Raw genomic sequence first — 19,436 nt, 5'->3', positions numbered from 1 at the left:
TGGCAGCTATGGCCAATTCTGGGAGAAGTCGAAAATGGTGCGGCAGAGGAAGATTGGTGCTGGGATTTAAACCCAGGCATGGCAGCCATGCAGGGTCTTTTTGGGACCATGTGGCTTGGGCAGAGAAACACAGACTTCTATTTCTTTTTCTGAGATATGGTACCCCAGATTGCTCAGAGGAGGAAGGAAGGACTGTGCGTTTGTGGGTATTCTAAAGGGCTTTGGGATCTTAATGAAGACATTAAGTCATTACTCTTAAGTTTGTATAACTCTTTAAAGAAATAATCCCTTTCCTTTTCACCAATCTCTGGCATTGAAAGACGTCTTTCCCTGGTGGTGGGCAAGGTGAACCTAGTATGGGGTAGGGGACCCCTGGAGCACAAGGGTGGGTCCATTCGGTCATAGTATATCGTTCACCCCCGCCCCTGGGTCTGTTCTGTACCAGGAGCACTGGCTAGAAATAGGACAGAAAACCAGGTAGGCTGGAGGTGGATGAAGACAACTGTTCTTGGCTCAAGTCAGGAGTGAGGGGGGAGCATAATAAATATTTTATTGTCATCTTTAGAACTTGTCTTTAAAAGAAAAAACCCAGTAATGCTGAAGAGAAATCCTACCCTCAAGCCGCTGCGAACATTGGGATGACTATATATGCTGTAAGAGGCACTACGTCTACATGAGGAGAAGCATGCAGTTTCCCCCCGTCATTCTGGTCTTTCTCCATCCATCTTTCTTTCTCACTCAAGTAGCTAAGAATATTCTTAGTTCTCCCTTTAGGTAGAGAAATGAGTGATCTCCTCAAGTGTTCTGTGGGCAATGAGAATTTGGGCTGCAAGTCAAAAAACCAATAACTTGAGTCAAACAACACAGCTTTGTTTATTCAATACTGGAAATAAGATCAATTAGCTAATTGATTCAGCAGTGAAAGCAGGCAATTTGTTTCTGGTCCCAGTTATTCATGCATGTTGAATATAATTGAGAACAGTTATAGTATAGGGGATTTTCATGTTTGCGTATTTATTCCTTGTTGTTTGGTTCTGCAATAAGAATGAATTACTTTCTTAAGATCTACACATACATACATCAATATCTGTAATAGATACCAAATTCATCAAATAAGAATACATATTTCTAGCAAGAGAAAGTGTATAAAACCTTTTATTGTGTTTCTACGTGTGTGTGTGTGTTCATATACGCAAATGTTTATAAGAAAGATGAGAAAGTAAAAAGCAGCCCATAGCATCCGGGAGCTGGCCTGACACTCACAGCCAGTTTGTGATGGTCTGCCTTTGAATATAAATAATTCCACAGAATGTTAACCTCAGATAAGACCACTCTGGGCTGATGCTAGGTCAAGGCAAGCGTAAGACCGCTCCAAAATCATGTGTGAATACAGACAGAAACATGACATGGTCCAAACCACAAAAATGACTACACATCCCCCTATCCTGGCCAATATTAGTGGCTGCTACTTCTTTATCCATAATAGCTTTTGCCTTGTTCTTATCTTCTTACCTTCTAGGTAAGAATTATTGATACCCACATCAAATTAGCTCTACTTCCTGATATCATCCAATCCAGAGCAAAGCCTACGTAACAAGGACCTCTGCCCACCTGATACTGATACATGCCGCGGTGCTACAGCGTGTTCTTTCTAACATCCTCTTCCTGAGATGCTTCATGCTTCCAGACTGCACCCTCACTCACTGCAATGAGTCCCAAAACCCAGCCTGGTTCAGTAACACATGTGTTCCTGGTGACCTTGGGCTGAAGGGCATGGTCAAACGGTAATCTCTTCTTCAGTGTCTGTGGGGATACTCAGATGTCTCAATGAACTTAAAAAATAAAACAAAAATATGCAGAAAGATTTTCTCTGACTGAGATGTCTAACTGTGAAAATCAAATTGTTAACCAAAATAAAATAAAATTCAAGTGTTGGGAAATCTTAAAAGGGTGCTCCTAAATCTTAGGATAAAATTAAAAATACATATTTGCAGTTTATTTAGAAATTAAGGAGGAGAATACTATATATAAATTTTTTGTTTCAATGTTTATTAATCTTATAAAAACTTATTTTACAGTATTGTTAGATTTTTAAAACATCATTTTTTCCACAGTTATGCAACAAATGTTTGATTATTGATTATCTGCATTTTTAGAAAATATATTTTCACCTATTTCTTTTATCTGTTTCATGAAAGTTATATAAGCTATTAATTCTTTTGGTAAATGAGGAGGAATGCCACATACCCACTTCCTTGCCAACCTGGATTTCCAATTTTTTTTAGAATAATCTAGTATTTCATAATGAAATTAATAAAATATTTTATAACTCATACATTCTCTTCGAAGAATTAGTTTTAAAAAAGAATTAGTTTAGACATATGAATTTTTTCATAATAACTAATCATAATTAGCAATAATAATAATAATTATTATTCCATAATAGTCATTTAGGAATCAACTCTTACACTTTGCCGGTTTATTTCTCCTCACCATCTTTATACCAGACCACTCCACTTTGAATGTTTAATTTTGACTTCTTTTCTTTCTTGCATGTGAGGTGCTTCTGTGAGTAATATTTTCAGAGAGGGCATGTGGCTGGCCTGCCGGTCTCAGCGAGACTTTCTGTTGTTTGTTTCCACCCCCCACCCCAAATAACCTGGCCGAGTATCACATTCTCTGATCACAGTCTTTTACTTGTTATTCCTCTCAAAATCTGGTAGGCATTGTTTCCATGTTTTCTGGAATTTACTGAGGCAGAGAAAATTATGTTATCAACCTAATGTGTCTTTTCTATTACACTGTCTGAGGTAATGTGAAAAAAAAATATTGCTGCAATAGCCTCACAAATCTTGGAGAGCCTTCAAACTAGAGTTGGGAAGGTTTTGCTTGTTTCTTTGTTTTATTGTTTCTTGTAGTAATTTTGTCCATAGGGGAGAGGGAGGCATTTACTCTGATTGTTTAGATTGTGTTCATGTGTTTGAAGTATAATTTTTCATCTGCTTAATGACTGTTCCCTGCTGGTGTTTATAGCAGGGGAACTGGGGAGTATTCTATTAGAGATTCTGTCATGTCTCTTCAAATTATGTGGTCTCAGACAAAGGAAGAAAGAAAAGGCCTTATTTTACTAAGGTTTTATTTACTGGAAAGGAGATCTTGCCACCGAGGGAGTGGTGGGGAGTGAGCCTCACTCAGATGTGGTCACGCTGCGTGGTCCTAGGAACATAGCAAAACACTTCTTCTTCGTGTTTTGTTGTAGATCAGTTCGTAGGAGCTTCTCCCACTGACTGGCATGAGCACCTTATTAGGAGCTGACTTTAGGAGACAGTACCCCCTTCTTTCAAATTTCATGCAAGCTTAATCTGGCAATTAGCGCAGAGACCAGATGCTCCCTGTCTGGGGACCCGGAGCAGTTCCCAAGGCAGGATGGGGATCTACCCCACGCACTGTCCTTTCACTTGCCCTCACTTCCAGACCCTCTCTCTAAGCTTGAGAATGTTAGTGCTCTTCTGCTAGGGTCGCGGAAGTGGTCTGCTCCTCTTGCTCTTCAGGTCAGCTCTCTGTTTGCTTACAGAGATCCACAGGTTGGTGCACACTCAGACTGGTCACAACTGCCACTACATCGTACATGTGTTTCTTAGTGTTTCGGGAATGCTGCATCTGTGGTTTGCAGTAAATACAGATTTCTCCCACTTTGCATCTAATAATGCTCATGGGGGGATTTGGAGAAATTGGAAGGTTTGGGAAGTAGGTGCTTGGGCTGAGTTTACCATCTTAAACCTAAAGGTAAACCACCTTACTACTTCTAATTTGTCTTAAAAAAATCTACCCCTGTAAATTAATTTGAATCTCCACTAGCACAAGATAATTATAAATAAATGATATAGATTTAGATGCCTACTAGGTAATCTTAAATAATTGTTCTTTTAAAAATTAGAACATTGTGTGTGTACATCTCTATTCTCTAAGAGGTTCCCCTCCTAGCAGTGGCAGACTGCTAGTTACCTGCAAACACGGTTGCCCCTTTTCCCACAGTGACTGGGGTTTAGCTGGGCACCTGGCCTGGAGAATAAAGACTGCTTATCTCAGACCTCTTTGCTGTTAGATATGGCTATGGGACTAAGTTCTGGCCCAAAACTATGCTACATAGAAGTTATATGTGAAAAGTTTGGGGGAAACTTCCTAAATAGATAGTATTTAGGTTATCTACTACTGTTTAACAAAAAACTTAGTGGCATAAAACAACAGTAATCATTTTATCATCCCTCGTGGTTGCTGTGGGTTAGAAATATGGGAAGGACTCAACTGAGTGCTTCTGATCCTGGGTCTGTCAGGCGGTTGCAACCAGACAGTGGCCGGAGCTGGAGCATCTACGGTTGGCTGGGTAACTCTCTTGTTTCATATGGTGCCGAGACTTCTCCATGTGGGCTATTGGGCATCCTCACAGAACGGCCACCTTGGGGCAGTCAGGCTGCCCTGGTGGCTGAAGGCTTCAAGAATGAGAATCCCAGAGAAGAAAGCAAAAGGTAAAATTTCTTTTATGACTTAGTTTGACAATCACAGCTTCAAAAATAGGAGGCAAAGACCTTCACCTTGTAATAAGAGGTATGGTAAAGGCACTTTGTAAGAAGACCATATGCAATGGGAGGTATTGTACAGACATCTTAGGGGAATGCGCCCTCCCACAGATAATAACACATGTCCTTTGCTCTCTTCTTCCTCCTCCTCCTCCTTCTCCTTCTTTTCTTGCCCTCCTGCTGCCTCAGTATGGATGCTGCTATCTTTCATCATGAGGTCAAGACCACACATGGCAGAGGAACAAGACAGAAATGGTCTGGCACCTGATATCAACAAGGAATTTTATGCAAGAGAGAAATAATTTTCTCTGCTTTTAAAGCACCCTTGCTCTTTTGAGTTTTTGGTTACCCGGAGGCGAACCTAGCCACAGTCTCCACGTTCACCAGTCTGTACACCCGAGCTGCAGCCACAGAGTGCTACGTGTTGTACCGTAAACACTCTGTGTGTTTTTGCCGTTCCCTGCCTTCCAGCACAGTGGTCTCCAGGCCCGCCATCCTCTGGTTCTCATTCTTTGCCCAAAGCTGACTTATTTCCTTCTTTTAAGTCCAACAAAAAAATGCCATCTTTTAAGACACTATCTCAGACATCTAGAGACAGAATTAAGAACATCCTTCAGCACATTCCTACAACCTGTTTCTCGAACCTATACTTAATAAATTCACACTTGCTTGTATGATAGCCGTTAGCATATCTTTATATCTCCTGCTGCATTGTAAATTTCTTGAGGGTGAGAAGCGTTTTACATTTATTTTTACAGTCCTTCTGCTTTATTGTTTCCAGCACATTTACCTTAAAGTCTTTCAGTGAATTTCAATGTTTTTGTTTTATGAATCCCTATTAATCTAGCTCTATGGTGATAGGAGAGGATTTTGCCTTCATAATTCCGTATATTTTTTTCTTAAAGACACCCCTGCCCCACACCAAATTCTATGCACTCTAGGTCCCAACATACCTGGATTCACTTCTTTCTAGAAAATAGGAAATTGGGAATGGTCCCCAAGGTGTGAGTGACTTTGAAAGAAGGACTTGGGTGTGTGTGCACTTTGAAGAAATGGGACAGGAGGAGCAGTTCGAGAGAGGCTGAAACATGTGGCCATTTTAGGGAGCAGAGAGCCCACGCATTTTCGCAGGTGAGGCATCAGCGGGGAATAAAACTGAAGAAGCTGGACCACATTCCTGAAAACCTCAGAAACCTGTGTAAAGGCTGTGGACTTTTTTTTAAGGCAGTGATTTGCATTCGGAGATTTGAAGGGAGACAATTATGTGATCAGATGTGTTTTCAGAAGCTGAATCAGGCCATGCAGTGTAGAATAGATCTGAAGGGGCTGGGTTATACAATAAGAGAAAAGGTGAGTTTAGGAGTCATTTGCGTAAATGTGATCATTGAAGACACTGATTGGCATTAGGGTCAACATTCAGTTAATATTTGACCAGTATTTTGTGAATATTGTTTTAAAAGATTTTTTAAATTTATTTTTAGAGAGGGGAAAGGAGGAAGAAAGAGAGGGAGAGAAACATCAGTGTGTGGTTCCCTCTCACATGCCCCCTCCTGGGGACCTGGCCTGCAACTCAGGCATGTGCCCTGACTGGGAATCAAACCGGCAACCCTTTGGTTTACAGGCCAGCACTCAATCCACTGAGCCAGGGCCATTTTGTGAAGATTTCATATGTTCTGGGCAATCTTCTAGGCAAACCAAGATGTTAACTTAGTCTCTGCTGTTGAGAAATGCCATTTTGCAAGGAACCAGGCATGCAAACAAATTATTGCTAGACGATAAGGTGATTGCTACAGTGAAAAAAAAAATATGTACAGACGGTCTGGTTTCAAAATTAGTTAGATGTATGGATCTGCCTTGTGCGTTGTGGCTTCTAGAAGGACAGAATATATGTGGTTTGCATCAGTCTTCTGGAGTGGGGATTAAGATCTGGAAGGCACAGCTCTCAGTGGGTGTGGAGTCTGAGGCCTGGAGGCACTAGAGCTCCTCTCATGCGTCCTTGGATCTGAGAACACAGTTTTCTGCTGCACTGGTAGGAACCCAAAGCTGACAGCTGTTTCCCTGTGACTCCTGCTGTCCAATGTTGCTGAGCCAATGGTTTATTTTTTTCTTAAGGCATGGCGCTGGCTCATCAACTGATCAGAACGGTTTCTGAGTAGGAAGTGCAGAGCTAGGACCAAAGGAGACAGCAGCGATCCCCTTCAGCAAGTGAAGCAGATGGTGATATACACAGGTTGAGAGCTGAGTGGATGTGAAATATGCCTGAGGAATGGAGGTTTGGCCTTTTCTATCTGGAAAATATATTTCTCATAATGTTGGAGAAAACCCTGAAACTCTTTATATTTATGTTGTTAGCATTCAGATCAACAGCCACCTGCCACTAATTCACTGTGTGGCTTTGGGCAAATCATTTCACTCCCCTGGGCTTTTATCAACACACCCACCCACCGTTCCCAGTGCCATGCTAAGCCTGGTTTCCAGTTTCATTAACTGATGTACATTACATGGAAATTGAGCAACTTCCTGGGAAAAAATTGCACTGTTTACAGTTGGGATTTAGTCAGTCAAGGTGTTTGTCAGAAGGAGGTGGGGTGGGGTGAGGTCTTGCAATCACAACCAGATCAAAAGAGACTCTAGAGCCTCTCAGGAGATTCTACCCTTTGGAAGAAACATCTGGAGGATGAAACTGACTCGATGAAGGGGCTTGAGGTTTGGAGGGGAGCAGGGGTCCCATGTGTGGAGGATGCCTGACCCTAATCCTGCTCCATTCGGTCCCTTGGAGAATAGGAACAGGAGAGGTTTAGCGAGTCTGTTAGTTTTTTATTGCTGCTGGAACAAATGATCACCAACTGATGGCTTCAAATAACAGAAATGTGCCCTCTTGCAGTTGTGGAGGGCAGAGCTCTGAAATCAAAACATCAGTCAGGCCACGACTCCTCCAGAACCTCTATTCTTTGTTTGTTTGTTTGTTTGTCTTTGCCTCTTCCAGCCTCTGGTGGCTCCTGCCATTCCTCAGCCTGTGGCGGCCTCACGCCAACCTTTGCCCACATCACATGGCCTCCTCTGTCTTCTCTTCTGTCTCTTGTAAGTACACTGATCTCTGGCCTTAGGGCCCACCCAGATAATCCAGGATGATCTCAGCTTGGCATCCTTAATTTAATTACATTTGCAAAGACCTCTTTCCCCACTCCCAAATAAGGTCACATTCATTCACAGGTGGTAGGGGTTAGAATGTGGACATATCTTTTGGGGGGCCACCATTCAACCCATTACAGTGAGTAAACACTGGTTTTTAACAGGTAAGGGCCTCAGTTGATAAATAGTATAGGCCTTGGTTATTAAAACAGCAGGGAGATTCTCTAAAAGTATGGGAGAGATCCCTCTCTCTTGGAGAGATCTTGCAAAAGGAGTGAGATTCTATTGTGTGGGTGAAAAACGTGACTAAGTCAGTGACTCTGAGACCAGCCATAAGTGTGACATTGATGGTGAACACAGGCCCATGAGGCTGGAGGGCATTCTGATGGCGGGTAAGAGGACCATTTATATTAGACCTGCAGTTTTGGAATCGTGTTTTCCCTTCAAGCCTTTGTTCCTCTGAAGCTTTGTGGCAGAATCAGGTTCAATAAAACAGAATCCCTGTAACACTCCTTCCCGCATCTTGGTAGTCCCTGAGACCTGCATGCAGTTGGTTCTGGCCCAGTTTGGGAAGCCTATAGTGACTAACATGGGTTAAAAGGCGTTTGCGGTCCCTTCTAGTGCTAATTCTTTGGTTCTGTGGCTCAGATGTAATTCTATCTAATTTACCAGATCACTTTTTTTGAAGGCAACGATTGAGTTTTTTCATATTTGAATCCTCAGCACAGCGTTTGGCACGCAGTGTTCAATAATCGCATGTTTGCAGGACGAGATTCCTTTGTGTGTACTTCTCTGCAACTCCACCATCAAGCCCAGTGTTCTCTGTTTAATGAGTGCAGAGAGTTGGTGGAATACATGAAGAAATGAGTAAAATCCTGCCCTAAAATTGTAGCGGAAGCTGTCCTCTACAGTCTAGCCAGCAGAGGGCACGAGAATTCAGTTTAACAAGCAGCTGTCTGTTCTGTGTGCTGAAGCAGTCACACACAGCTACCGCCAGGGGGAGAAGGTCTGGTGGTTTTGTGGGATTGGGAAACCCAGACAGAGAAGGATGGAGACTGCAAGCTTGAAGGCCTGCCACATCAATCCCCAAATCTTTCTCTGTTGGATAATGCTCTTGTCAGGGAGTGGGGTTTTGCTTCAGGCTAACTGTGAGGCACATAGAGGACAAGACAGGGCCATTTTTAACCAGTTGGCTAGAAGGTATTCAAGAAACTTCACAGTGCACTCAGGCCATGGAAAGAATACACAGGGAGGCTCTGATTCCCTAATTTCTGTGCATGTTCTTTCCACGACACAAGTGCACTGTGAAGTTTCTTGAATCCCTTCCCTTCCTGGACTTCAGTTTTCCCCTATGTAAAGGAATGGGTAGGACTAGATAATTTTTTCTTTTTATTTATTTTTTAAATCAATTAATTTATTTTTATTGTATTTTTCCATTACTATTTAGTCCCCTTACACACCCAATCCCCTACAATCACTACTGTTGCCCATGTCCATGAGTCCTTTTTTGTTCTTGCTCAATCCCTCCACCCCCCTTCCCCTCCTTATCTATCATCCTGCACTCTATCGATGAGTCTGTCTTTATTTTGCTTATTAGTCAGTGTGTTCATTAGATTCCACGTATGAATGAAATCTTATGGTACTAGGACTAGATACTTTTGAAGGCCCTGGTCTGAGGATGGGTCCCCTTCTGGCCCCAGTCCTAATCTCTGCCCTCAGCTCTTAGGATAAGATCAGGACAGTCCATGGAGCAGAGTTAAGTCTGTCACGCTCAAGTCAAAGGTGGGATGGGAAGCAATGGAAAGTTGGGGTTAAGTGAGAAAAGAAGATATGAGCCAGAGAATAAAAGGGAAGGTGAGAGAGATGATGCGTGTAAGAGCAAGGAGGGGAGAACAGAAGAAACAAGCTTGTGTGTCGAATCTTTACAGTTGGGGCCCAGGCACCAATGGTATTAAATGTTTCCCAGGCAATCCTGGTGCAGAGCCAAAGTTAAGAGCCGGAAGTCTAGATTAATACTCACAAGTCTCAGTATGGGGAAAGTGAAGCAGTCGTAGGGATACATTCGCTCCGCAGGGCATTTCTGTGACTATATCGCCTCTATCATTCTGTTTCGATGTAGAAGTCTCAGAAGCACCCCGAAAAGGACTTTGCCCTCTGTTCCATACTGTTCCAGGGCAAAGGCCATTGGTTTCTGGCCCTATTTTTCCAGACTCAGCTGGTCAAGATAGCCTCTCTCCTGCCAACTGCACTGGAAGACCTCAGATTTCACACCTCATATTTGGCAAACCAGGTCAAATCCCTGCTCAGAATTTTTCAGAGGTTTTCTTACTACAGCCTTGAAGGATCTGCCTGCTCCCTGGCCTCATTTTCTATCCCTCTCTGGTTCACCCAGCCTGGTCTTGTTCTCTTGCCTTGTTGCTGATGTTTGGATGAACCAGCTACACTTCCACTTCAGGTCTTCGAACGGATTGTCCTTCCACCTGACAAGGAAATATCCTCACTGTTTTTAGAAGGGAGACAGATAAAGAGAACTGAGCGATGTCACTGGCTGGCACAGAGGGGCAGAGCACAGCTTAGTCGCATTTTCGTGAGGAGCCCTGAGCAGAAGTCATAGACACACAAGTGGGATGCTCATGGAGAGAACAATGGACCCACAGAGTGAAAGGAAAACTAAGAGAATTAGGGGCAATGTGTCCTTGCCTGGTGAGAAAGGAAACTTTGGAGTGACAGAAAGGGCTCTGACATCAGCCCAGCTACACATTAACTATGTAACCTGGGCCCTTCATTCCCTTGTCTGGTTAATAGTAACAGACAATCAAATGTGAGACCCTACAAAGAAGTGAGTTAGCCTTGTTATTCACCGCTATTGTGGGCCACGGGAATGCGCCTACCGCGGTAGTCAATGGGTGTGTCCTCCCTGGGCCTTTCAAAAGATATATAAAGACTCTTACGTTTTCAATTACTATTTAGCATAGTCATGTGACAACTTCAGTTAGGTCTAATACATAGGAACAATGACATTGAGCAATGTTTAGGGTTTTGTTTTTGCGTTTGTTTTTCTTTTGAAGCTCAGAGTAGATTTAGGGATCGATAACTATATGTTCCTAAATGTATCAGCTACCTAGAGTGGGTAGAGTGGGGGTCAAGTGATACGGTCTTTGGTTACCTAAAGCTTATTAGGATGCTTACATATATGACCTACTTACATATAAGAAAAGAGAAGTTTACCTCCAACCCAACCATTATATTTTAGCAACTACTCTGTGCTTCATATTTTTATGGTCTCTGAGGAGGATACAAACATGGCTGAGACAAGGTTCTGCTCAGTGAATCTCTCATGGCTGAGACATATGGACATCCACAGCACAGAAATATAAAGTAACCCACGAGGGTCTCTACTAGGGACACAGAAGACAGTTTCGAGCACAGGAGAGGCCACGCTGATTCTAAAAGAGAGCCTCTTGGAAAAAGCTTAGAATAAGCTGTATAATGTTAACAATCAGAGGTGCGTCAAAGGTGTCCCAGGTGGAGGGAACGGTGTGCACACAAAATGGATGCAGGAGCCTGCAGGGGATGCACAGGCACAGCAGGAGGATGGTGCCTGGGGGGCTGAGCCACGGGGAACGACACAGAGTAAGACTGACCAGGAAAGATAGAGTCCAAGAAAGCACGGCTGCAGGCTGCTGTGTTTGCCCTTGAACTGGTTGGCACTGGGGAATCATTGAAAGCTGTTGAGCTAGAAAGTGACATGGTACAGACCAGATAGGAGACTGCTGCAAGAGATCAGGCCAACATATGACCACTCAGTTTTTCTCATGGAAAAACATTACCCCTATGGGCATCATTCATTACCTCCTTCACTCTTCATTATCCAATGCAGTCACTCATGTTAGGTTAGGCTTTGTGGAAGTTGCTGAAAGCTAATTTGATAGGAAAGTCTGACTCCTTTACAACCAGCCACTTCAAGGGAGAGGGGCGGGAGGGTGACCTGGGACTCTTTCAGCTGAAACCAGTCTTGGAAGACTGAAAGTTTTCATTATTGTGCTCCAGGGTGGTAGAGTTGCTATAAAAAGAACAGTCCCTGTAGAATTGTCAGGCCCTTGTCCTCCAGCAAGAAGTCCGCATGCTCACCGTAGCCTGCCCACATGCTCACCATAGCTGCCCCGATAACATTCACCAAAAGGTCTGCCCATACTGGGTAGGTCATTTACTCCAAATTCATCTCTTGCTCCCAACATTAAAGTCAAACTTTAAGTAAATGTTGTTGACTTTCTTCAGCTAACTGTAAATCTAGAAGACAACTGAACAAATGAATTCATACTAAAGTGTTAATAGCTGCCAAGTGTTAAGGTGTTGTATCTCTAAGAAAAAGTAAATAAAAGAGAAGAGACTATTATTTAATGGATCACTCTGAGCACCCATCTGCTGCATTTCTGTGGAAGAGAGCTGCCGGGACCCTCAAGTCACACCCTACATGTCCCCAGTGTGGGGAAGGCCTGCCTGCCAGGCCAGGCCAGGACATCAGCAGGGACATTCCAGCTCCTGAGGGCTGGCTCATTGAACACCACCCCTGGCCTTAGGCCTGGCTGCCTCCATCAGAGCAGCAACAACAAAACATGCCTTTTTCTTTTTATCATGTTGCATGGCTTACCAAGCACTTTCACTTAAACTGTCTGTTATGGCTCTTGCATCATATTTCAGCAAAAGCAAGCATTGTCAAGCCCATTTTAAGCAGGGGAAAGAGGCACACTTAAGTCAGACATCCAGTCCAGGGCTCTTTCCACTCTTTCATGTTTCTTCTCCCCTCTGCCTATAATTCTTACTTTTTTTCTGACTGGGAAATAAAAAGGTTTCCCATTTGCAAAACGTCCAGGAAAAGTCTTTGTCAGGAATCTATTTCCTGTACTTTCAGGAATGTGTCGATCTTGAAGGCATTTTAGAGAATGTTACCAATTGTTCTCATTTCCTTGCTTCGATATTCAAACAAGCCATCAGAATGTTCTGTCAATTCTATTTCAAAACAAACCTCAGACCTAATGTCTTTGCCTCATTCAGGGTGAAGCCACTCCAGCCCTAAACACCATCGTCTCTTGCCTGAAATAATCTGGAGAATAAGGTGCCCAGTGATAGCCACAAGCCACCTCCCCTGCCATGGAGACAGGCCCTGGTTGGGAAAGTATGAAATGCTCTCACACTAAGTCAACCAGCTGGGCCATGGGTGTCTGAGGGAGAATGTGCTCATCTCCTCCAGTCTCCTGTTTTCTCTTAAAAGGTTTTGCATTCCTAAGGTATCTCCCTCTGTCTACTCCTGCCCTCCTGCAGTTAATTGTTTACCTAGCAGATGACATTACTTGAAACAATCAAATCAGTTCAATCCCTTGTTTAAAAACCTCCAATGGTTTCCTCACTACAGCATTCAAGGCTCTGTGTGGTCTGGCCCTGCTGTCTTGCTGGCCTCATCTCCTAGCCCTGTCTGATTTGCCTAATCTGTTTGGTTTCTCTTGCCTTGTTGCTGATGTCTGAATGTACAGCCTACTTCCACCTCGGGACCTTTGCACAGATTGTTCTTCTACTTGACAAGGAAGTATCTTTATTCAGATATTTGCATGGCGAGCTCCCTCACCTCATTCAGGTCTCTGCTCAAACAATTCCTCCTCAGAGAGGTCTTTCCCGAACCATTAGGCTCTGTACCTTGCTTTAATTCCTACCAATTTGAACATATATTGTTTGATTGATTGATTGATTGATTGATGTCTTTCTTGTCTTCCTCACTAGGACTTTTTCTATCTATGTCCCTAGTACATCTTAAGCAGTGCAGATTCTCAGTCTTAACTGTAGAAAAAGTTTGCGTTAATCAATTTTATGGATAGAGGAAACTGAGGTCCAAAGAGGTGAGGGCAGGTCAGTAACAGAAGCAAGAACTGAAGAGCAAGTTTTCTTCCAAACAGGCCTGTGAAATCGACGCTGAATTGCCTCCTCCCTGTGTTTATATTGGAAAAACACAAGCTTGCAAAATATAAACACATTTTGCAAAAGAAACGGCATTTTAACATTACAATACATTCTAGTTTGTCCCTTTATTTTCTCTAGTTTAAACTCTGATTATCAGGGAAGGAACTATGAAGGTTATGTACCAAGCCTTTGCTTTTGCAGATGGGAAACCAAGGCCAAGAGAGGGAGTCCCACAGCTGGATGGTGGCGGAATCAGGACTAGAACCCAGGGCTGTGATCTCCCAGTACCAACACTTTCCACTTCCCTGCATTGCTTAAGACTGAACATCTGGGTCCACTAGCACGTTTTACTGTTTCCTATTAAAATGAGTTTCTACTCCTCATATTGGCAGGCAGTCACCCCAAATGTACATTTCACTGGGAGGTGGCAAACACTGTCCCGGCCAGAGGAGCTGCCCAGGAAAGAGGGCTGGATGCCTTCCAGAGACATTTGCATCCTGGCTGCAGGCTGCTCAGCCAGTTGTCTCAGGCATCTCTGAGTCAGAGACCCATGAAAAGGTCTAAAGCAGAGGGACATCCTCCCTCTGATTGCACCACTTCCTGCTTCTGTGCCATGTGCAAGGCATTTATGCTCCCAGGACTTGAATTTCCGCCTATGAGATGGGGTTAGCATGCCTTGATGTGCGGATGACAAAGTACCCTGTGAACCATGGGGCTGCATAAGAATGGGGGAGGATGACTCCTGGTGACTAAGGTCTGGGAAATAGGGTCCCCACTACAGCCCCAAACCAACTCCCCCTCCAAGCCACTGGGACTCAGGAGGCTGGTTTGGGGGGTTGTCAGGAGGGGGATCAGGTTGAGGGAATTGGAAGTACCTTTGTGCTAAATCAACTTCTATGCAAAACTTGGCCTGGAGGGTTTAAGGAAGAATTCGTGTCACCTCTTGTCCTGCAACTATTTCTCTCTTAAGTGGTTCTTAGACTCCTAACAAAGCCAGGATTACAAAACAAAACACAGAATTCTTGTCATCCACAGCCTCAGCTCTTCATCAGGGGCATAAGGGAAACAAACCACTCAGACCTCACTGTTCCCACGTAAGTGCTTAAGTAGCTGGAGATCATGAGTATTTTTTGTGGGGAGCAGCAAAGGAGAGAGATGAGAGAGGGAGAAGGTAGAGGCAGGGGTGGAGGTAGGTGTTGACTAAGCAGGGTGAGAAGGAAAGGAATGATGCAGAGAAGGTAGGAAAAGAGCCAGATTAAACCAGACTGGAGTCAGAAATTGGTGGGGGAGAGGGAAGAACAACAAAGAGGAATGAGGACAGGAAATGAGGGGAGAAGACAAGAAAGGGTTGAATAAGGAAAATTCTGAGAGAGGAATTCAGAGAAAGATTAGGGGAAAGGAGACAGAGGGTAGTGGAGAAAGTGTAGTAGAGAAGCAGGAGGAGGATCTGGAAGGAGAGCAGCAGTCCAGGGAGGGAGGTTGAAGAGATCCCAGAACACAGAGCAAGATAGTAAGGCTGCTCTTTGCTTTTTGGCTGGGTGCTATTTTTAGCAAAGCTCTTCTCTATTCAGTGGGGCTGTCTAGGGCCAAGTTCTAAGTGCAGGAGGTGTAAGATAATTTGGGGGTGCCTTGGGGCAGCTGGGTTGATGTAAGTAGACTCTGAGTCTCCAGTCAGGAGCCAAGGAGGTTCCAGAACAGAGAGAAAATAACATGTGTTCCCTAGGTTGGGTTCTTCAGCCTAGAGTCATTGCTCTCCCAGACTATGCCAACACATGTGAGTTACTTTTAGTGCCGCACTGGGGCTGAGCCTTTCTTGCCTGGATTTGTCAATCCCAGGAAGCTCCAGCACAGCTTCCTGTGCATCCTCTCATTGCCTTGGCTTACAGACACAGAATGAGATGGTGGCAATTACCCAAGACATGGAGGAGGCCCCGAAACCCTCCTGTCTATCAACATCATGGTGTGCGCCTGAGGATGGAGAAGGCGTGCCTGATCCCTGGCTGGCCATAGTGCTAGCCGAGTTCTTTGCTTCATTTTGTTTCTGGAAACACACGTGCTTTTAGCTTTTCGTGAGCTTGAAGATCCTAAGATGTCAGCCCTTGAAGAGCACGCAGGGATTACCTGGTTCATGCCAACACGTTAGCTGGCTTTTCCTTGATAAGAAATTATTTTGCAAAAACAAAAATGAAAACTGTCGGAAAGCTGATCTGGACAGCAAACAGCTAACCACAACTAGAACTCTAAAATAGCATTTGTTTCTTTCTTCCTTTTCTTTTCTTTCTTTCTTTTGTTTTTTTATAGTTGGTTCAATTCTTTTTTAATTTTATTTTTTAATTACAGTTGATATTCCATATTATTTTAGTTCCAGGTGTACAGCATTGTGGTTTAAAAAAGGGTGAAAGAATTAAGAAATACAAATTAGTAGTCACAAATAGTCCTGGGGATATAAAATAGAGCACAGGGAATATAGTCAATACTGTTGTAATAACTATGTATGGTGCCAGTGGGTACTAGACTTATTGGGGTGACCAATTCATAAGCTGTATAAAACAGCACTTCTTGAGTTTCCCTTTTATGTGTGTGGGGAGCAGGGGAGTGCCGGGTAGAACTAAGGGTCTGTTGATCCTCGCCCTCCCCCCCGGCACATAATAATGGTCACAGGTGTACAGGGAGTTCCTGGACTTTTGCATGTCCAGCCCAGGGTTAGTTCCTGACCTACAACTACTTCTCCTGGCCGGGAATCTGTTGGAAAACTCAGAGCTGAGTGGAAAGAACCCTGGCCTTGGAATGTGGAGGTCTGGGCCTTGTTCCAAGCGTGCCGTAGAGGATCCAGAGGACTCCTCTGCCGGCTCCTAGGCTCAGTGACTCGCACACTGAGGTTACGAGATGGTTTCTGAGCCTGTTTTTCATCTCCAAGTTTCTAGCCACCCACATGAAGACGTCATTTTGTTTGTTTGTTTGGTAATTTTTCTTTTGGTCATGGTAGGAAGACAGGTTAACTGGAAGTTTCTCAGTTGCTGAGAAAGAGGGATATAGGGGAAGCCTAAGGCAACTTCTCCGTTACAGGGAAAGTGTAATTCTCTTATAGCCCATTGCATCATCGTCAACAAGATGTTCTACAGAGATAAAAGGGAGAAAGAGGCGATCCCATTTTTCTAACATCCAAATTCCACTCTTAAATTCATTCTTAGAGGAATGGTTCTGAATTTCCACTGGTCACGCACATATACCTCTGCCTTTGTTCAGCCCTCTTAGCATGTTGGAGTATGATGACAGGGAGAGTTTCCGGTACATCTATGTGTATGCAGCTGTGTGTGGCAGCGTACTTGTCCCTTTGGGTTCAGTGTCTGAGCTTCTGTGTTCAGCTGAGTGCACATGGACACGAGTGAGTGAGATTATGGACACGAGTGAGTGAGATTATGGAATGTGTACTGCGCAGAGCTCAGGGAATATCAAAGACTGTGTAGAGAGCGTGGCATGGATGGAATCCTGTGGGCCTGGACTGCATGCTGTGGGTGTGCGGGATTTTATTTTATTTTATTTTTTATAACTAAACCACTTTGGATTGTGTAGCCTCCTCTCACTTCTGTGATTGATTTCACGAGGCTAATTGTGCGTAAAAGCGCTAGAGAGATCTGGGGGCGCCTCCTAGTCTGACGTCAGAGAGAGAGTTTAAAAAGCAGGGAGACGGTGGAGAGCACACAAGCCGCTTTAGGAGTCGGCCAGGTTCACAGCCGTCGCTGCAGCCTGCAGATCCGCTCCTAGAGTTCGACCAACCGCGCTTTAGCTCGGCTTCCCGGCGCCCGAGGAGATGCTGTCCTGCCGCCTCCAGTGCGCGCTGGCCGCGCTCTCCATCGTCCTGGCTTTGGGCGGTGTCACCGCCGCGCCTTCGGATCCCCGACTGCGTCAGTTTCTGCAGAAGTCCCTGGCTGCTGCCGCGGGGAAACAGGTAAGGAGACTGCCTCGACTTTTTCTTTCCTCTCTCTGGAATCCCTCTTCTCTTAGCCTTGCCCCTGCCCCCTTGGGTGGACTTAACAGGTGCTCCTAAATAGTTTCGGTGCTTTTCTGGGTCTCTCAGCTCTCCAAGCTGTTAGGAAAACTTTCCAAGTCCAGAATTCCCTCTTACCTCTTCCCCCACCCTCCATGAGCGCAGTCCATCACAGGTGAGTTCTGGGGCATTCAAGAAAGTTCCGAGTCCTGGGAAATTGAGCAGGAAGGTACTATGGCATCTATCCTCGGTGCTGACCATGGGAAGAGCTGACCCAGGTGCTGGAACAGCGCACCTCTGATTCTGCTACCGTCCTTAGCAATGCCTCCCTCCCATGCAGGGGATGGAGGGCTAACGGGCACTCTACAGATGAAACAAAACGTATTTACGACCGTGAAAGGTCTCATTCCCCAGAGTTAGCTTAGCAAAAACGGTAAGAACAATTCCAGTTTGTAGCTTATGTCGTGGAAATTGAGTTAAACAAACTGTTGGCTCCTGTTTTTTACCTTTGCAGAATTGCTTTAAGGATCTGTTATTTCTCTCTATGCGTGTGTTTTAAGCCTGCAGAGACAGAAAACTTGCAGAAACATTTGATTTTTTTTCAAGCCTCTTTGTGTAACTTGGCGATTATAGCAACTATCTGTAGTTTTATATCCTTAATGATTTTAAGTGACAGAGGTGCGCAGCTGTGAAAATTGAGTCTTGGGTGTGGCTGACTCTGCTTTCAAACTAGGCTTTTCCATTTCTTCTCCTCCATCATCGTTCTCCTCATTCTCTCTCTCTCTCTCTCTCTCTCTCTCTCTCTCTCTCTCTGTCTCTCTGTCTCTGTCTCCCTTCTACCTTGTACAGGAACTGGCCAAGTACTTCTTGGCAGAACTGCTGTCTGAACCCAACCAGACAGAGAATGATGCCCTGGAACCTGAAGATATGTCCCAGGCTGCTGAGCAGGATGAAATGAGGCTGGAGCTGCAGAGATCCACCAATTCGAACCCAGCCATGGCACCCCGAGAACGCAAAGCTGGCTGCAAGAATTTCTTCTGGAAGACTTTCACATCCTGCTAGCTTGATTAATCACTGCTGTCTGTATACGATCTCTGATTCCTTCCCCCTAAGCCCCATCTCTCTTCCTTAATTCCCCAATACTCATAAAGACCCTTACATTAGAAACTGAAGACTGTACATACAAAATAAAATTATGATGAAATTATGAAAAGCAAGAATTTGATTTTTTATTGAGTAAACCTTTCTCTTCAACAACACACAATTAACTTCCATTGTTATTTCGGTTGAGTTATTCGAGATATGCACTTCAAACCTCACAGACACACTATTTAGAATTCCTCATGGTGATAAAGGTTATGTTTTAAATGGTAACCCTTATAGTTGGGGTGATTTCAAACTTAAATGAGTTCAAATAACTCTATGGATGATCATTTTAATCCAGTGATAATTGTGAGAAGGGACTGTCACAAACATCAATTACATATGAAAGAAAATTAAAATTATATGTGGAAGTGGATATTAGTATTTATGGGCAGGCAAGCTGACATGTCCAAGTATTGACCAGGCTGATATGTAAAATATATAATATATGAAAACACAGGGGAAAGCATTTAGAAATTAGAGGAAAGAAGCTGGCTTAAATAGCTAAAATAAAGGTCTGAGGCTTTAAAATTTGTTTCTGGTCTGTGAACATTTATCTAGAGAAATACCACTGCTTTCATATCTTCTTTGACAACCCTCTGTGTAACTGAACAAGGTCAAATGGCTGCCTCTATTTAAGAGTA

The 19,436-nt window shown here is 43.9% G+C and overlaps 1 protein-coding gene across 1 annotated transcript; it reads left to right on the top strand.

Moving 5' to 3' along the window:
* The first annotated feature begins 17,362 nt into the window (after nucleotides 1-17,362).
* Nucleotides 17,363-18,869, top strand: SST (somatostatin). Its single transcript, XM_024560988.3, has 2 exons — nucleotides 17,363-17,610; nucleotides 18,499-18,869. The coding sequence occupies exons 1-2, from the start codon at nucleotides 17,473-17,475 to the stop codon at nucleotides 18,709-18,711; spliced, it is 351 nt and encodes a 116-aa protein (XP_024416756.1). The 5' UTR covers nucleotides 17,363-17,472; the 3' UTR covers nucleotides 18,712-18,869.
* Nucleotides 18,870-19,436: the final 567 nt, after the last annotated feature.

Source organism: Desmodus rotundus, chromosome 2 (assembly GCF_022682495.2).
Source record: "Desmodus rotundus isolate HL8 chromosome 2, HLdesRot8A.1, whole genome shotgun sequence".
In the NCBI taxonomy this organism is placed as follows: domain Eukaryota; kingdom Metazoa; phylum Chordata; class Mammalia; order Chiroptera; family Phyllostomidae; genus Desmodus; species Desmodus rotundus.
Note: the sequence above shows the minus strand (reverse complement) of the source record. Positions and strands in the feature narration are given on the sequence as shown.